We start from the raw sequence: 18,159 nt of genomic DNA, 5'->3' as shown, positions 1-18,159 counted from the left end.
AATCAGTCCATTGAAAAATAAGACGAATTTACAGTGTAGTAGGAAACAGTGAATTTCAGCTACTGTAAATTAACAAGCGGGTAAGATACAACACATTGTTCTAAAACACTTCCAAATCACCTCCCCTTCGCATACAATGAAGTTTAACTTCATTGGCAAAGCACTAAGACTTTAATTTTGTTTTAAGAGGATGATAAATATAAGAGATATGCTTAATATATGTATATATTTATATATACATATGTATCCATACAAATTTATATGCATATAAAATATTGTTGTGGGTTAACCCCAGTACGCAGTTAAGCACCCCAAAACCACTCACTTGCTCGCTTCTTAGCCCCAACCATGGAGGGGGAAAAAGAAAGGCAACAGAATTTGTGGGTCAACATTAAACTGTTCAGTAAGCAAAGAAGTAGAAGAAAGAAAGAAAACAAAACAAGTGATGCAAAAGCAATTGACTAAGCACCTCCCACAGGCAGACCTACGGCCAGCCAGTTCCTGAGCACAGGATGGCCAATCTCCCCAAACCCCCACCTTTTCCCTCTCTATTGCTGTTACGTGGCATCACGGAATAGCTCTTTGCTCTGGGCCACTTGTCTTGTGTTCCCTCTCAACCTCCCGTGGACCTCCCAGTCCATGCACTGGGAGGCAGGGTTGGGAACAGGCAGTGTTGACACTGTGCAAACACTGTTCAGCAATAGTGGGAACACCAGTGTCATCGGCATTGTTTTGGTCACAAATCTAAACCACAGCAGCCCAAAAGCAGCTATGAAGAATATTAACTCCAACCCAGTCAGACTCAGTACAAGTACATATAAATGTATATGTATCAAAATAACACAACATGCTGAGTAAACAGTAAAACTGATATATTAATTAATACCATTTCCATACACATGCCACAATCAAAGATCCAACAAAACCAAGAGGGGCCTCAGTGTCATCTTGAGTTAATAACATACTGGACCTAAACACTTTTCTTGCAGGAGTTTTCTTTTGAAAAACAATTTTTAAAAAACCCACAAACACCTCAAATCTGTGCCATATTTCAAAGCACAACACCAGGTTCATGACACGGGCCCCACTACCAGCCTGCCTGTTCACACTGGGTGCCACAGCCTGACCTTCTTTAGACTTACAAAAAAAGTGAATTCCCTCTTAATTTCTGCTTCAAACATGACAGCTGCATTTGAATTTGTTAAGCATTTCTGGCTTTGGAAAAGAAACCATAACTAAGTTATATCAATAGCTAACTACCCTCACTTCAATTTAGATTAATCGGTTACACGTTTTAATTTTCATTATTAGTTTTAAAATAGTTACATCACTGTCTGCTAGTGTGAAAAGTCTATTATCAAATTCTATTCCTCAGAGTACCAAGAGAAGCACTTCCTGTGAAGAAATAAATCTTTTATTCTTTCTTATTGTTTGTCACTAACCTCCTCCACTAACTGGCTGCCCAATACAATATTCCTGAAGTACTCCAGCAGAAATACCCTATTGTTGCTATTTCCAAGGCTTGTGTTTGCCCTTTCAGACGCATTGCACAGGGAGTTCATTGTCCTGCTGACCACTTCCTGTAACTATCAACTTTTTCTTTTTCGGAGTGAGATTCAGCTAGCACATAAAAGCCACTTACATTTAGATGACCACAAATGAAGCTCCCATAACAGTCAGTTGGTTTCCATAGAATCATAGAATGGTTTGAGTTGGAAGGGACCTTCAAAGGTCACCTAATCCAAGCCCCCTGCATTGAGCAGGGACATCTTCAACCAGATCAGGTTGCTCAGAGTCCTGTCCAGCCTGGCCTTGGATGTCTCCAGGGATGAGGCATCTACCACCTCTCTGGGCAGCCTCAGCCAGTGTTTCACCATTTGCATAATAAATTTCTTCTTCATTTGCAACCTAAATCTCACCTCTTTCAGTTTAAAACCATTACTCCTTGTCCTATCGCAACAGGCCCCACTAAAAAGTCTGTCCCCACCTTTTTTATAGACCCCTCTAAGAACTGAAAGGCCACAATAAAGTCTCCCTGGAGCCTTCTCTTCTCCAGGCTGAACAATGTCAACTCTCTCAGTCTGTTATCACAGCAGAGCTGTTCCAGCCCTCTGATCACTTCTGTGGCCTCCTCTGGCCCCTCTCCAATAGGTCCACGTCTGTCCTGTGCTGAGGGCTCCAGAGCTGGACACAGGACTCCAGGTGGGGTCTCACCAGAGCAGAGCAGAGGGGCAGAATCACCTCCCTGACCTGCTGGCCACGCTCCTTTTGATGCAGCCCAGCATGCGATGGGACTTCTGCGCTCTGAGTGCATGTTGTCAGGTCACATCCAGCTTTTCATTCACCACTAAGCAACCAGCCAGTAAGCTGGGGATGAAGGTAACAGACTAATTTGCCCCACTGACTATATTTGGAACATTGATACTGTATTAAAAGGCCATCCTTAATTGTAAGTATTAACAACTAGAGATCAAAACTAACACACCTGCACCCTGAGAACATGGTGGGCTGCTTGCCTGGTTTCCGCATGACAGCACATCCCAGTTCTGTAAGGCAGAGAGATCTCAAAGAGAGTGAGACTCCACAGAAGGATTTCCTCCCCCTGACCACCAATTTCTCCATCCCACAGCAGATCAGAGGAGTTATTCCAGTTCAATTCTGCCAGCACAGAAGTTTTGAGGAACAGGTGTCTTATTTCCATGCTCAGTTTTCTAGAAGGTACTGGGAAAGGGTGTGCCTGTTGGCTGTGGTGGAGGCCAGCTCCTCCAGAAAACAAACCAGCAGCTGCATCACTGTCCTTCTATGTTTGTGAAGTGTTTGTGAACAGAACATTTCCCGAGAAACATTCCCGGGCAGATGAAAAAGCTATTAAAGAAGCTAACATATGTCAAACTTTTCTTAAGTTCTATATATATAGTAAGAAGCTGTTTCTAGTTGAGATGGGCAGAAGTAGCTGAAGAGGCACTGCTATTTTTGCTACTAGTAATAAAATGTATGGACGTACTTTGCAAAAATGTGTATAATCTCAAATGTCTGAGGCACACACACAACCATAGAGAATTTACAAAAACAATTCCTTAGGAAAAAAAAAAATTAAAAACCCGAGCAACAAAAAACACACACACACAAAATGGTACTTTTAAATTCAACTCAGTGGTTACTCCAACTTCATACACTGGGAAGGCTCCAGGCAGATGTCATATGTGTTCAAAAGGTTTCACTTGTACATTAGGTTAAAATCAGGATCGGTTCACGCTGTTCTAGTCACATGATATCAGGAGCAAGAATGTTACAGAAATTGTCACCAAAAAGAGGTACTTGACTACTTTGCTTATTTAGCTCAGACTGATGTTTCTGCAAAGGTTTCATTTACTCTTAGACACCTCATTCCCCAGTAAATGAAGGATTTCTACTTCAAAGGTTGGAGATGATAAAAGATTAAGGCAGTAACCAAAAGCACCAACCCATGCAGAAAAGGAAACAGTGTTCATACCAACTTCATGATGCTGCAGCATTTTGAAGTAATTGTGCTCAGTTACTGCTGGAGAAATATTGCTTGCTGAACTCTCAGAGCAAGCCTGTTACTTGTTCTCCGTTCTGTGTCACAGGAGAGAGCCAACCACCTGTGTTTTGAGCACCCTTCTGTGAAACCAACTCACAGATTTCCTTTTCTATCACATATCCAAGTACGTGAATTGGCAAACAGGTAGAAAAACAAGCACTGAGCAAAACAGGGCAAGCTCAACCGTAAAAGTGACTGTAGGGTATCTCGCAGGGATGGCCTCATCCATTCAGAAGAGCAGATGGCAGTATTAAGAAAAAGCCTCCCAGCCTTCTTAATCACAGCTTACTGGCAGCAGTCACTCTCTTGCTTCTCTAAACAGATGTTGCACTCTCGGGCAGAATACAATTTTTGAAAGTATCAGCTTAGAAAAACCAGGACAACATATGTAGTTCACAAGGGTCATCTCACAGAAATATCGAAAAAAACAACAAAAAAACAAACAAAAAAATACCAGCAAAAACCAACCAAACACAGAGATTAACCAACGTGCAATACAGTCAAATAAGTGTCCAGTGCAGCTTCCTGCTTTCTTACAGAAAAACACCTACCCTGTTGTGGCAGGCTTCACACTATAAGAAAACTGTAAAATTATATACATATATAAATATGAAGTGTGTGTATATCTGTCTATGAAAGACTACCTATCACGTTCCTGTGCTAATACAGGAATTCACACATGGCAGATGCAGTGGGTGCAAGGGGTGATCTACATGGTGCCATGATCTCCCAAGGGTGGGTCTTCCCCCACCTGCCTCCTCCAACAGTTGAATCACCAAACAAAGCTGTCACTAACTTCGAGCAAATAAAGAATATCGCAGTTTTAGACTGAGATTTCACAGGCATTGACCACAACTCAAAACCTTTTGTAAACAAATTGCAATGCATTGATTTTCTTTTGGAACTCACAGTGGAAATATTTAACGTCATTCAGAAGCTTTCTGCACTGGTGAAGTACAAGCAAATTTACTGTAAAGATTCTTCCAGAAGTAATCTCATGGTTTCCCTTAAAAGGAATTGAGGCATTCCTTTTGCTCTTATCATTAAGCAGCATGGGAACCACAGAGCAGCAGTGGATAAAAAGATAAATACTTCAGACTGAAATTACACACTGAAATGATTCAGATTAAATAAAACTTTCCAAGCACAGGCAAACAAGATAAATGTCTCTGAAGACATATACAATTTTTTAGAATGCTACAATGGCCAAAAACCTCCTCCCAAGCTGCAAAACAAAGAGAATTTGGACAGCAAAGTCTTTTCACTTTGAGTTTCCAAACCACTAATGTTCTGAGTATGAAAACTCATAGATCAGCTGATTCCTCCACAGCTTCTAAAAGTGCAATCAACCGCAGCAACAGAATTCTGACACTTTTACATGAACAAATACAAGATACTTGAGAGTACTAGCAATGCCATATTTTTGATGAAGTGTTTATTAATAAAAGCTTCTACTAGTGAACAACAGTAAAACAAGGAGTTGTTACACGCTTGTTACTGTCAAGAGACAAAATTCAACAGAAATGTTTTTAAAGAGACAGTAAACTTTCTGTTATTTATCTTTTACTCAATTTTCCTTTTCTGTTTTTTTGTTTGGTTGGTTGGTTTGGTTTGGTTGTTTGTTTTTTATATACAGAACATCCAACCTGACAGAATTCCATCTGATTTGGACTTTCCAAGACAGCCGTGGTTCACTTCAGATCATAGAGATGCCTCTCAAGTAACTCAAAAAATATTCTACTGATAGAAATCTGACTGGTATCTTATCAGATGGTCAAGATTAAGCAGCTCAAATATGTTTCAAGCTTCCAAATAGAAAACCAAGCGTAATATTTTCATGGCAGTGCTAACAACACCAATGACGGCAAGAAGCGCATAGTTAATGGCCCCAGATACATGCCAACGTGACCAAGAGTTTCAGTGGGAACGGGGCTGAGTCCAAGACTCAGTTCCAATTTAATTGACTGATAATTTAAGAGAGTCCCTACCACGGGAGGTGTGAAGAGAGAGAAAAATGGTTCTGATTATCAAATTTAGCAACTGAATCTTTTCTTATCAGAAAAAAATTGCTTCTGAGCAGCAATTTCATCTTTGCCCTGAAATTTGGCTACTGGGGGCACTGCTGAAAGTACTCTAGCTGATATCTGAAGAAAGCTTTTCTTCATACAGTTTCGTTTACATTGTATTATTTTAAGCACATTTACAGTTCTGTATACACACAAAACGCATAGCTGCATAGTAAGAGTATACAATGGACATTATACTATATCATATGTGCATTTTGTACATAGCTGTGAATCCCATCAAATTCTAACAGAAATTCTAACCCTGTTATAAGTTTATTTTCAAACACTGCATGTGGGTTTTTTGTTGACATTTTACAGTATTGTTTCCAGCAGAGCAAAGTTGGCAAGTTCACAGGAACACACGTTCAGGATTGTGTCCAAGCTACTTGCCTCTGAATACTGCTACTCGTTGCCAATCAGATTAACTTTTTACTGTGATGTTACTGGCAAACGCTGCTTACAATGCTCGGGTAACTCAATTCATTTCAAACACTGCTTGAAATGGGAAAGGCAACTGGACAACACAACCATGAAACCAGCCCTACAGAGTACCCCAACTCTTCAGAGTCCTATCAAAATATTAAATGAAAGATGAAAGAGAATTTCCTCTTCAGTTCAGTAGTATCTCCTATATAACTAGCTGTAATATATCTAAATAGACACATTCTTTTATTTGGAAACGTTTCCATTGAACATGATTAAAACCATTCACATGTACACAGTACAAGAATCGCTGTAGCATCTGCATGCAGAGTAATATCTGGGAAGGAACATTAGGATAACACATTATACTTAATAAAGTTATTTGAAAACTTTCTGCATCAAAGTCTGTTTCCTTTTAAAAACCAAACAAACATTCTGGGTTGTATCTTAGTTAAACAAAACCTACAACTTTTCTGGGGAATGGCAGGTGTTATACATAACAGACACTACTCAACACCCTCAGAGATAAAAAGGGAGCTTTTTCAGAATAGCAAACACACTGTCTCAAGTGAGGCTCAAAGTTAGGTCGATACTCAAATGATTTATAAGGTAGTCTTGTACCTCACACAACTAAACCAGAAGCCAATAGCTACAACTGATTGAAACTCATATGGGAAAGACACCTACCACTCCATCTGCAATCTTCCAGTCCGCACAACTTTCATATTTCTGCAGTTGCTTTTCAAACAGTTGTGCTATGGCTCGATGGACGAGTTCATACTGTTCCTGTAGTAGATTTACCAGATAAAAATAAATGCATGAGATCTTTACAAAGAATAATGCTATATTGCCATACAATAAAGATGCATTTTAAAAGAAACGATACCTTTGTCTGCACTGCAGAATGCCTTTGTGTCCTCATTTCCTGGATTAAATTGAATACATTGAATTCTTCGGGTATTTTCTGAAAAATAGAAGCAAATCAATTACATTGACATAGCTGGTTGTCAGACAGCAATATCAAAGTTGTTTAGACACAAAAGTAAGTTCAACTTTTGCAGTTAAAACCCATCTGCTTTCTCTACATTGCAGCTATTTTTATTTTTTTTTAAAGACAGCAATTCATCTCCAGAACTGGTTTTAAACATTTGATTTAGACCACATGAGAGCATCTCAGGTGTTTTGAAAATGAGACAGCCAATGAAAGAATTCATGACACTGCAACATGAATGACAATTCACAAGCTAAAAACCCCAGAATGAAGTTATCCTTGGACAATATCAGGCTTTAGGAGCTGCAAGATAGAGAGATACTGAAAAACTGAATTCAAAAACACTTCATATCAAGATACATTTTTTAAATATTTAGAACTGTGAAGTGACATTTTTTTAATATACAAATTCGTTGCCAAAGGAAAATCAGTTTATACTAAAGCATGAATGCAATTAAACTAAACACCCAACTGTCAAGAGTTCCAGAATACATTAAATGTTTCACTATTTTACAACACTTGAGAGTTCAATCATTGTTATGAAATGATGGAATACCACAAAATTTAATATTTTAAGATTCCTTACCCCAGCTTTAAGCAAATTCCATGTATAATCTATGGCACAGATGGCTCCTGTTCTTCCACACCCTGCACTATGAACAAAAATGGTTAGGTGTGTTAGAAATGAAATTCATTTGTTAAAGAGGTGCTATAAGCTTTATATTTCCAGAGTCCACATAAAAAAAAAAAAAGAGTATTAAAATCTCTCAACTATCATTTTAAGCTCACTCAACCTGACACTGTGTCTTTAAAATTAAAAAAAAGCAGTGTAAAATGGAGTATTATAGTTTTTTATGCAAGTCTTCCATAGCCAACTGGAACTGCTATCATGAAAGATCCTTCAATTTTGATATTTTTATTGCCTCTTTCACCACACAATTTCGAGTTATCACTGTTTCAACAGGAGGGATTTTGCCCAAGTTTAATGACAGATACGTTAAATGGTAGAATAGAAAATGTTTAAAGACTTATTATATTTTTTTCTCATTTAGTATCACTTCAGTATTTTCTGGTTTTTACCTAAGAACCCCCTAAATCTGAAAGTTATAAAAATGACAGTGAACTATCACATTTATTCTTCCTAATAGTATTAATTTCTCTATTTTACAGACAGTTACAATGCATACACATTTACTACATTATATTTATACAGTTGTCAAGAACCAACATTCACAACTACATTGATATTCACCCAACATTCACCAGAAACAGGACAAAGTGAAATAGATTCAGCACTAAGTAAGTTTCTCATGGTTTTAGACCTCACTTACATAAGAGTGACAGGTTAAAAAAGGATGCGGCTCAAGACAGTAGATCTCTACAGACACTTGCAGAGAATAACCAAGCTCTAAAAAGTTAAGTCTCCGACAATTTGACACTTCACACAGAATCACAGAATGTCAGGGATTGGAAGGGACCTCAAAAGATCACCCAGTCCAATCCCCCTGCCGGAGCAGGAACAACCAGATAAGGTTACACAGGAAGGCGTCCAGGTGGGTTTTGAATGTCTCCAGAGTAGGAGACTCTACAACCCCCTGGGCAGCCTGTTCCAGTGTCTGTTACCCTTACTGAGAAGAAGTTGCTTCTCAAATTTAAGTGGAGCCTCTTGTGTTCCAGATTGAACCCATTACCCTTGTTCTACCATTGGTTGTCACTGAGAAGAGCCTGGCTCCATCCTCGTGACACTCACCCTTTACATATTTATAAACATTAATGAGGTCACCCCTCAGTCTCCTCCAAGCTAAAGAGACCCAGCTCCCTCAGCCTTTCCTCACACGGGAGATGCTCCACTCCCTTCATCATCTTTGCTGCCCTGCGCTGGACTCTCCAGCAGTTCCCTGTCCTTCTGGAACTGAGGGGGCCAGAACTGGACACAATATTCCAGGTGTGGTCTCACCAGGGCAGAGTAGAGGGGAAGGAGAACCTCTCTTGACCTACTGACCACCCCCTTCTAATCCACCCCAGGATGCCATTGGCCTTCCTGGCTTATTAATGTGAATTCAGTTTTTCTGACATAGAATACATAAACTTAGTTACTTTAAAAAGTATCAGAGAAATTATCAGAAACTGCCAATTCACCAAAACATTTTCATGGCTGTTTAGTTTCAACAGCCCTTCTGTCAGCCAGATTTCTGGTTAAAGATGAAACTGCTGCTCAGAAGCAAGGACTGACCAAGTCAGAACTACAGCCTGCTGATTAGAGATGGTTTTTGTCACATTAGAAGACTGACAGAAGAGCCCTCAGGTAGGGATGGCACCTGCTATGTAGTCTCTCCTATTGAGAGTGGAACCTTCACTCCCATCTCTGATTTGCAATGATCTTCAAAGTCTGTTTTGTCCTAATGAGGATTTAAGTGTCTTAAAAACTACAAAATGGTTTCCCTTTCAAAGACTAATTCTTTTCTGATCAATGGTCTGTCTTAAACGGAAATAGAAGCAAAACTGCAATGTGGCATGAATTTTAAGATTATGAAGACTCTGATTTTGAGTCAAGTTTTGACATGAGGAAACATTACTTTTTAGAAAATGAAAATAAATACAGAAGTTGTGATTTAAAATCAAATCAGTGCATCTCACACCAGAAAGTCTAGACATCAAAAAAATTAAAATGTATATACAATTTTTAAAAATAAATATATTTGATACCTGCAGTGTATACAAATTGGTACATCTTCATGTTCCTGATATTCTCTCATCAAGCTGATCATGTCCAGAATAGAATCAAAAGACGAAGGGACATCATGGTCAGGCCAGTTAACATAATGAAATTGATAGACACTACGAGTCTCCTAAAGGAGAAGGAGGGAAAGAGGTGTTAATGATAAGACATATTAGGAATTCATACAAAATAAATAGTTCTGTGAACTACATGAAAGTTACAGCTGCCTATTAAGGTCCACAAAAACTTCCACTTAATTACATTTAAAGACACAAAGCTGGTGATTTCTTACATCATAAGAACTGTCAGGAAAAAAATATGCCTTTTAATATGGAAACTAAAAATGGAAAGGAACCTTCATAGTCCTTTTTTTTACCACCACTTTTTAAGAACCTGGTGTTTTAGTTTAATAATCTTCAAGTTTCAGTCAAACCGGTTTTTCCCCTAGAAAGCAGAATAACTCTGTATATTTATATGAATTCTCACTTCTTTTGCATAGTATTTTGAATGATACTCCACTGAAAATTTAGAAGTGACAATAGTTTTCATTAGTCTAGAAAACCAGAATGTGAACTTAAAATGACATTACTTCCGATCACAAACACGTATTTTCCTCCCCAGTCCAAGGCTACACTTGGAATTCTTCAAAATAAAATGAAGAGTCTGTAATTCATTAACAAAATGTGTGCTGCCAGAAATCCTGAAGCAAATTTGTTAAGTAAGGCTGAGGAAAGATGATTTTATCAGCCGCACAGGTTGAATATCAATATCTCTTGTTAATCCTTTCAGTCACGTTACTCCTTAAAGGAACAACAACTTCGGGCTCTTTGCCAAGATCAAACGCTGAGTGCAAACTGTAGCTTTTTGTTACTATTTCGCTTTTATGTAGTTCACAGTCATCCTATTAAAAATTAACTGGAACAGAACTCATGGAAGGCAAGTGGCTCAACACGATTTGCATGTATATTATATATAAGCAAAACACAAATTCGCTACAGTTTCTGAAGTAACCAGTTGCCATGATATTTGGATATTAAAAGTAATCTAGGTTCTGCTTTGAGGTTTTTGATATCTTCTCAGTTCTTTTTTCAAGTGCACCATTTCAATAAATGTTGCAAACCCCACAGTTACTATCCAGTTAATTTCTGCTATCTAAGAAGTTGCATAAAATGGCCAATAATGAGCACTCAGGACATCCTAACACAAGTGACTTAAGTTCATGCATCCCACTGCAGGCATCTAGCAAGCTATCACAGCCAAAAATTACCTCCCAAAACTACACTCCTCACAATTAAACAATTTTCACTACTGTTGTGATATTAGTTATTGAACAGGAATAAAGCACTGCTAAAGAAAATATAACTGTGAGACTAAGTGGTAATAAATAAATTCTTAGCACAGGATGTCAGTTAAAACAACAGGTATTCTGGAAAATACACTGTCAGCCTTCACGTTCTTGTAGGACAGCTCTACACTGATCTATGTTCACGACAGCTGCTTTTCAGAAATGTAAACAGACACCTAAATCTGACATTAAAGTTTGCAAGAAAGGCTTGAATCATTCATTCTTAACACTTAGGAGAATGCAAGTGCTTTTATTTCACAGAAAACATGACGATTTTCACAATTAACATAACATAGTTATGAAGTATATCTCATATTTTACAGTAGTTCGCGTCATAAGTTTTGACTAAGATTAATAAACTCAGTTTCTTCCATAAAGAGACTGATTCATATCATTTACAGTTGCCAGCTTAACAAATAGCATAAACTAACTGGTTTACCAGAATACTTGTCTGGTGAGCAGATTCTACATCTTGAACAGTAGGATATCGAACCTTCAAGAATTCCAAAGTTCTGAGCTCACTTCTAAAAAACTACTTCTCTGTCTTGACCCTTGAATTATTGCATACAATTCCCCCATTCTAAAGTTCTCCAAGCAAAAAGACAATGCATCTCAATTTAATCAAGAACAGGGCATATTTTTCATATCTACTTCAATTCCAAACCCACTAACTTTTTACTAGCTAGAATGAGAAAGTTTTGGGAAAAATAAATTACTAAGCTGTTGTCATACTCGCTTTATTTGAGCAACCATGAGACCAGAAGGGATCATATACTTACATTTTGAAATTCAAGTAATAATGTTCTAATGAAGTAATCTGTTCTTGCTTGCTCAGCTTCCTAAACATGAGAAATGAGTAATTAATTGGAAATAATAGAATATGCAGCATACAGCACCTACCTAAAATCCAAAACTTTAAACTCTGATGATATTTTTGTTTTCAATTTACTGCATTTGTAACTACTATTTCCCCAAAAGATGGGGAACCAAAACATAGATTTTAGAACAGCAGCAACTTGCTACACAAGACATCTGTGAAAGATGCTACTTTTACTTCAAATAAAAATATGAGTTTCCAAACCAATAAGTGTATAGCTTACTCCTGAAACCATCGATAAACCTTGTAAGAGTATTTCAAAGTAGTTCTTTTGCTTTATTTCCCTGTACATTTATTTGATTTACAGGCTGCCTCCCAGAGACATCCTTCTATAATGCTTTTGCTGTCTCAACTTCAGTCTTTTATCACTCTTTTCTATGACATCTCCTTTAATTTTTTTCCCCTCAATTATTTTCAATTAAGGGTGCATCTGAGTGGATCACTGCCATTATCTTGGTTGTGCATAGCTTCCACGCTCCCGGAATTTTCAAATCTGCCTTTGGAACATCAAGGAAAGATTACACAGTAGACACCAAACAATATTACTGTACTTAAAGTGTCAGTAATATCACAATTTGAAGTTATCTTTAAAAGCTTAGCATTATAGCTTCCCACAGTGAATTTAGGAGACCACATATGCTTTAATATATCCTTAGCTTCTACTGGGAATTTACCATTTTCTGTCAAGAAAACAATTGCCCTCTTTTGCAAGTTTAAAGGAGACAGTGCACAGCTGGAAGCAACGGAGCCCATAGGCACCATTGTACCCAAAGGTAACACATTCCCAGCTCAGCTGAGAAGTCAATTAACGTCCACACAACCCTATCGCAAATACTTGCCAGGTATGTGACCATCACCCACCAGGTACATTTTAAAATAAAACAAACCCAAAACCCACATAAAAACCCAAACCCATAAGCCAATTTTTAAATCAAGGTAGGAAGAGGCTGCTCAGAATCTCTATAGACTAAAATTCATAATTATATTCTTTCCTGGCCAGATTTAATTCTTTGTACACAATTTCAAAGTGGGATTAAGAACAGCTTGTTAAATTGGCATGCTAGCTCTTTCTGCACAACCTAAAGAACTTCAGCTAGAAAACAGCAGCTATTCCTGTCCAAACCCACATAGCTTTCAGTTAAGAAGAAGAAAACACAGTTTTGAGATCAATTTGGAATGGATCAATTCCAGTGTTTTAGAACAAGTGAACAACTACGGCCAGTCACGAGCTCCAGTGTAAAAAGTTCACAGTAAAATCACTTATACTGACAACAGTTATACTCAAGACTTCAATGCCAGGTTTCATTCATATCATAATAGTAACTGATGGAATGTAATAGAACCTGGTTAAACTACCATGTGGCATGATTAAAAATAAAGACACAAGAATGTGTTTTCTTCCAACACCACAATGATGTGAACGCCAGAAAGAAAAAGTGACAAAAAAACAAAATCCAAAATGTTGGTCAAATTCATCATCTGCTGCATTATAAAGATATTGATAATTCAGGGGCAACACTCAATTAAGGAAATCCTGCTAGTCCATCACTCGAAGCTGGCAACAAGTAGAAGGATCATCCTGTAAGTGGTTCTTCTTTCTATTCTCTTCCCTTAAGCAATCAGGCTGTCATTGAACACAATGCAATAAGCTGGACAGCACTCAGCATCATCCAGAAATGCAGCCTTGACAATGCCATCACAACTCCAAGAGCTACAAGCCAGACAAATAGGCCACAAACATGCTTAAAGCAGGAAGGAATAACAACACAAACAGGCGTGTACAAAGGCAACCAGGTACTATCCCACACCTGAGGAACGCTGATCATAATGATTTTGTCAGCCAGTGCATCCTCAGCCATACCCTGAAAATGACTTTTGATTATCCAGTTTCTTCTGCTGAGGAAAGATGAGCACAGTCCCCATGGGCACACACTCTTGTGTGATGCAGAGATGACAGGTGCTCAAAGAATGATTACTTTCAATTCCCCACTGTGATTGGTGTAGGAAATACCCACAGGCCCTCTTCCTGCCTATTAATTCGCAAGTATCAAAACTGGAAGAGGCTCTAACAGTTATGCTCAGAGATCAGAACTCCTGATAACACTGACACAACATGCAATGGAAATGTTCAGGTTTCCTCCATCTTTCTGCAATCATGATTTACTTGACAGTTACCCCGTGGGAATTCTCTAGGAAAAGATTAAAACCTAATGGTATCTGCTCCTCATTTTTGGCTTGATTTTAAAAGCAACATTAGAAGCAAAGGAAGTATTTACAAATAAACCTGTATCTGTTGCCAACGGAAACAAGTTTTAAAAAATTATGAGTTGAGTTTTCATTTTCTTTATTCATAATAATTAACTTTATGTAACTTAAAGAAAACCTGTTTCAGTGGTAATCTAATTTCTCATGCACATCCACAACACACAAGTCATAACTACAACAGCTGCATGAATATTATTTCATTTCTTCAGTATAGTACAAACGTTCAAAACTCCAAGTAACACTGAAAAAATTATACAAAAAGATGCAAGACCCAGGTTTCCCTAGTTATCTCAAAAAAAAAGAAAAATCACAGAGAATTCAAAAAAACACACAATGAAAATACACACAGTGTCTTTCATTGCATTCCTGTGAGACTATTTGTGTAAGGTTTGGTACCAAACAATTGAAAAACATTTGTTTCAGAATACAAACTGTTTGTTGAACAGTTATTTTAAGTTGTAAAAGCACTAAATCCTTCAAAATTAATTTATAAAGCTTTATACTTACACAAGAAACACGAAACGGTCCAAAAGTTACAGCTGCTTCTCCATACAGAGGCCAGTAACGTTCACATTTTTTCTGTTAAAGCAAAGAATCTTAATTTAATTCATGTGTAGTCCTGAAAGATGATGATTAACAGAAGAAGAGCAGACAGAATAATAATCTCAAATGCTTTCTCTCTTTTATTTGGTGCTTTTCCTTAACATCTGTGTCCCGGTGCCTTGCAGGATTTATAAGACTGCAAAATAAATTTTCTTTTGGATACCAAAAGAAAACCAAAACCCCAGCTGACCAATCAATACAGCCAAAAGATGCTTTGTAAATTAGGATGTGAACTGTATGCCTGCCTACACATGCACAAGCACACACTGTAGAAGGGGAAGTGATAAGAGTTTGAGTTTTTTTAAAAGTTTGGAGTTCACAACTACTCGGGACCACTTTTTCTTTTTTCCTTTTCAGCTCATAAAAACATAGTAGAGATATTTAAAATATGGGGTTTGCAGCTGTATCGACTGACAGGGAATTCTAAAGGACTCAGGATTTTGATAGTTGGCCAACATCCCACAGAGAAGGATTTCTTTTCCACAGTGACATGACCAGAAACAGACCATTGGTACCGCTCTGTCTACAAACCTGTACATTCCACTGAGATGATTCCTAAATAATAATATAAGACTATAAGCAGAGCCAAGAAAAAGCAGTCACATTCACTATTTTCTACGCATACAAATGCAAGAATAGGCATTCTCATTCAATCTGGCAGATTATTTTTACAGTTACGGATTTCCCATATGAAGCTTCACAGGTATTGCCATATGGCCCCACACAAGCAACGCTTATTTAGTTTTGTATTTAGTATACATACCCTTCCCATTTCAAATTCTCGACAGGCCATGACAATTATCTGAAAAGAAAATAAGATGCTTGAGGTTAACTGGTTTTAGATCAAATAAATTCACCAGCACTTGACTGCTTGCTTCTATCTGGGCAGATACTTATACTCCTTAATTGGTTACTGCTACTACTATTTTCCTACCTACACACGCATGCTCTTTTAATTCTGAAGTAGTATCCAAATTTCATCCTGCACAAGATAATCTGCAACACTAATACATTTTAAGGCTACTTAATTTGAATTTACTGTAATCCTGTACAACCAACTCATTTGTTTTTTTATTCAGCCTAACTATAAGATCTAAACTTATTTATAAAAATATAAAACTGTTAGCAGACTGGAAGAAAGAGTTATATTTGCTTAAAATAGCTGCTGAAACCTATTTAAAAAACAAGAATCAGATTTCTTAGGTGAAGCTACTTCAGATACATTTATGTGAACAGCACACTATAAATACACCAACTGATAAGCTATTTGTTACAATATCATCGAATCATTGAATACCAGCTTACAACTGACCTCAAGGATCATCTGATCCAACCTGTCTAATAAGTAACCAGGATTTAAGTGTCAGATAAAAGGTATTTTCAGAAACAATTTTTAACAGTACTTAAAAGTTAACTCCTGACAATAGGTGTTTAAAAACAGATATGGAATATATAAAGCAACAAGTAATCCAAAATTAGCATAAATAGAAAGGTAGGCTTATTGATTTGTTCACATGCTGATTCTGCATCTGATTTTCTCAGTCCACATTAAGTCACAGTTGTAAGGTCTCCTACAGGACACATGTAACCAAGCACCAATCTATTCATAAATATGCTTTATTTCATAATCATTTCATAAAACAATGACCTTGAATTTACATTATTAAATTTAGTTTATAACATAAATGATACGTAGAATGCTACTTAAACTACAAAAGTGAGAAGTAAATGGACTGTGATACTGTGATACTGTTATAAATCACTGTCAACATATTAAATAATAATAGTCAGCTCAGGCAAAAGCCACACAATCACTGTGCCATGAAATAAAGTAATAGCCAATTGTGGTTTTTAAGAAGGTACTTACGGCAACATTGTATTCCCATATCATCCTCCAGAAGTCTATTACTGTATTTGCTAATGGTCCCTGGGTGGCAACATATGCTTTTGGCCCATGTACTCCCTAGGATTGCAAAAAGGAGCTATTAATTTTTATAAATAAAATTTATCTGCACTGAATAAAAAAAAATATTAGGTTATTATATTGTAAAATTAGAATTTTTTTTTTTTTTAATCCAGCCGGAAGGGTGTATATGAAATATGGGTCCTATGTACATTAGTGGGAATTTTGATGGTGATTGCAAGGAAGCCCAAGATTATAACAGCTACTGTGCGGCCAGAGACTGTAACCGAAAATACTGAGTTTGTGTGTTCAGATTCTGAGGGTTCCCTTTCAGTCTGTATTTTCTTTATTACTCAAACATTTAATGATGAAAATTTGAAAGTCTTTGTGCCAAAAAGCATCCCTTGGAACAAATTTAAGTTCCCCCCTCCCAGAAATACATTTCAAAAATCAAAAACATAAACATTTATTTTATATAAAGCTTGAAGACATTTACATTCAGCTTTTCAAGCTGAACATTAAATAAATGAGGTTTATAGGAACACCTGCTTGTCAATAAGCATGACTATGTAGAAGCACTATCAGAATAAGGCTACAAGGAAAATCCAAGATATTCACACTTTGAAACAAAAGTGTAACAGGTTTTTAGCCAAATTCTAGTTTCTCTTTAAGATTGTTACATGTCATTCCATTGCCACACTTCTTCAGAAATGAAGTATTTTATATTATATTCACATTTAGAGTAATATTAAACCATAAAAATCGCTTTATAAATGGCATAACGTTCACAAATTTATTCAAGTCATATTAAAAGAAAATCTTCCCCCACAGCTTTAAATTCTTGTCTCAGACTATAATTTTAAAGCTGCATTGACATGAAATAACAGCACAAAAATAATTTGTAAACTTTTAAGATAGTAATACATACCTTAATAAAGTTTGCATTGATGTAGTCTGAATCTTGCGGGGGAGTTTTTAAGGTCAGTTTAACCCGGCTATGATCAACTAAAAGAAGAATTGTTTTTTTAAACAACAGCTACCACACATAAATCAATATGCAAAAGTAAATATATATAGTACTTATTATATTATGCAAGTAATCAAGCATTAAATAATGTTTTCCAAAGCTAAGTCACACAAGCAAGTCAGCCAATTTATGGGTAAACCAAGCCAAGTAGAGATGAGCAGAGTAGCTCCTACCACTATGTGCTTCTTGTGCTCAGGTTTACAGAGCACCAGCTACTGGAATTCCAAGAGCAATTCATTACAAAGAGGCAAAATTCAACTGATCAGAAGTAATCGACACTGTAGTTACACAGCATTAGCACAGATCACGATGGCCAGAATTAAAGGCACGAAGGAATAAAGCACCAGGGCACAGGTAAAGCAGCAGGCAGGTCTGCAC

At 37.2% G+C, this 18,159-nt stretch overlaps 1 protein-coding gene across 3 annotated transcripts in view; it reads right to left on the bottom strand.

The window, feature by feature from the left end:
- Window positions 1-18,159, bottom strand: part of PTPN12 (protein tyrosine phosphatase non-receptor type 12) — a 74,825-nt gene that overhangs the window by 21,098 nt on the left and 35,568 nt on the right. For all 3 annotated transcript variants that reach the window (XM_065849683.2, XM_071803459.1, XM_065849674.2), the window contains exons 3-11: window positions 17,683-17,759; window positions 16,719-16,814; window positions 15,615-15,653; window positions 14,756-14,827; window positions 11,886-11,945; window positions 9,749-9,891; window positions 7,629-7,695; window positions 6,938-7,015; window positions 6,739-6,837 (exon numbers count right to left, since the gene is read on the bottom strand). In XM_065849683.2, coding sequence (XP_065705755.2) covers window positions 6,739-6,837; window positions 6,938-7,015; window positions 7,629-7,695; window positions 9,749-9,891; window positions 11,886-11,945; window positions 14,756-14,827; window positions 15,615-15,653; window positions 16,719-16,814; window positions 17,683-17,759 — 731 coding nt within the window. The remainder of the gene's footprint in view (window positions 1-6,738; window positions 6,838-6,937; window positions 7,016-7,628; window positions 7,696-9,748; window positions 9,892-11,885; window positions 11,946-14,755; window positions 14,828-15,614; window positions 15,654-16,718; window positions 16,815-17,682; window positions 17,760-18,159) is intronic.

The sequence above is a fragment of the Patagioenas fasciata genome, chromosome 1 (assembly GCF_037038585.1).
Source record: "Patagioenas fasciata isolate bPatFas1 chromosome 1, bPatFas1.hap1, whole genome shotgun sequence".
Classification (NCBI taxonomy): Eukaryota; Metazoa; Chordata; class Aves; order Columbiformes; family Columbidae; genus Patagioenas; species Patagioenas fasciata.
Note: the sequence above shows the minus strand (reverse complement) of the source record. Positions and strands in the feature narration are given on the sequence as shown.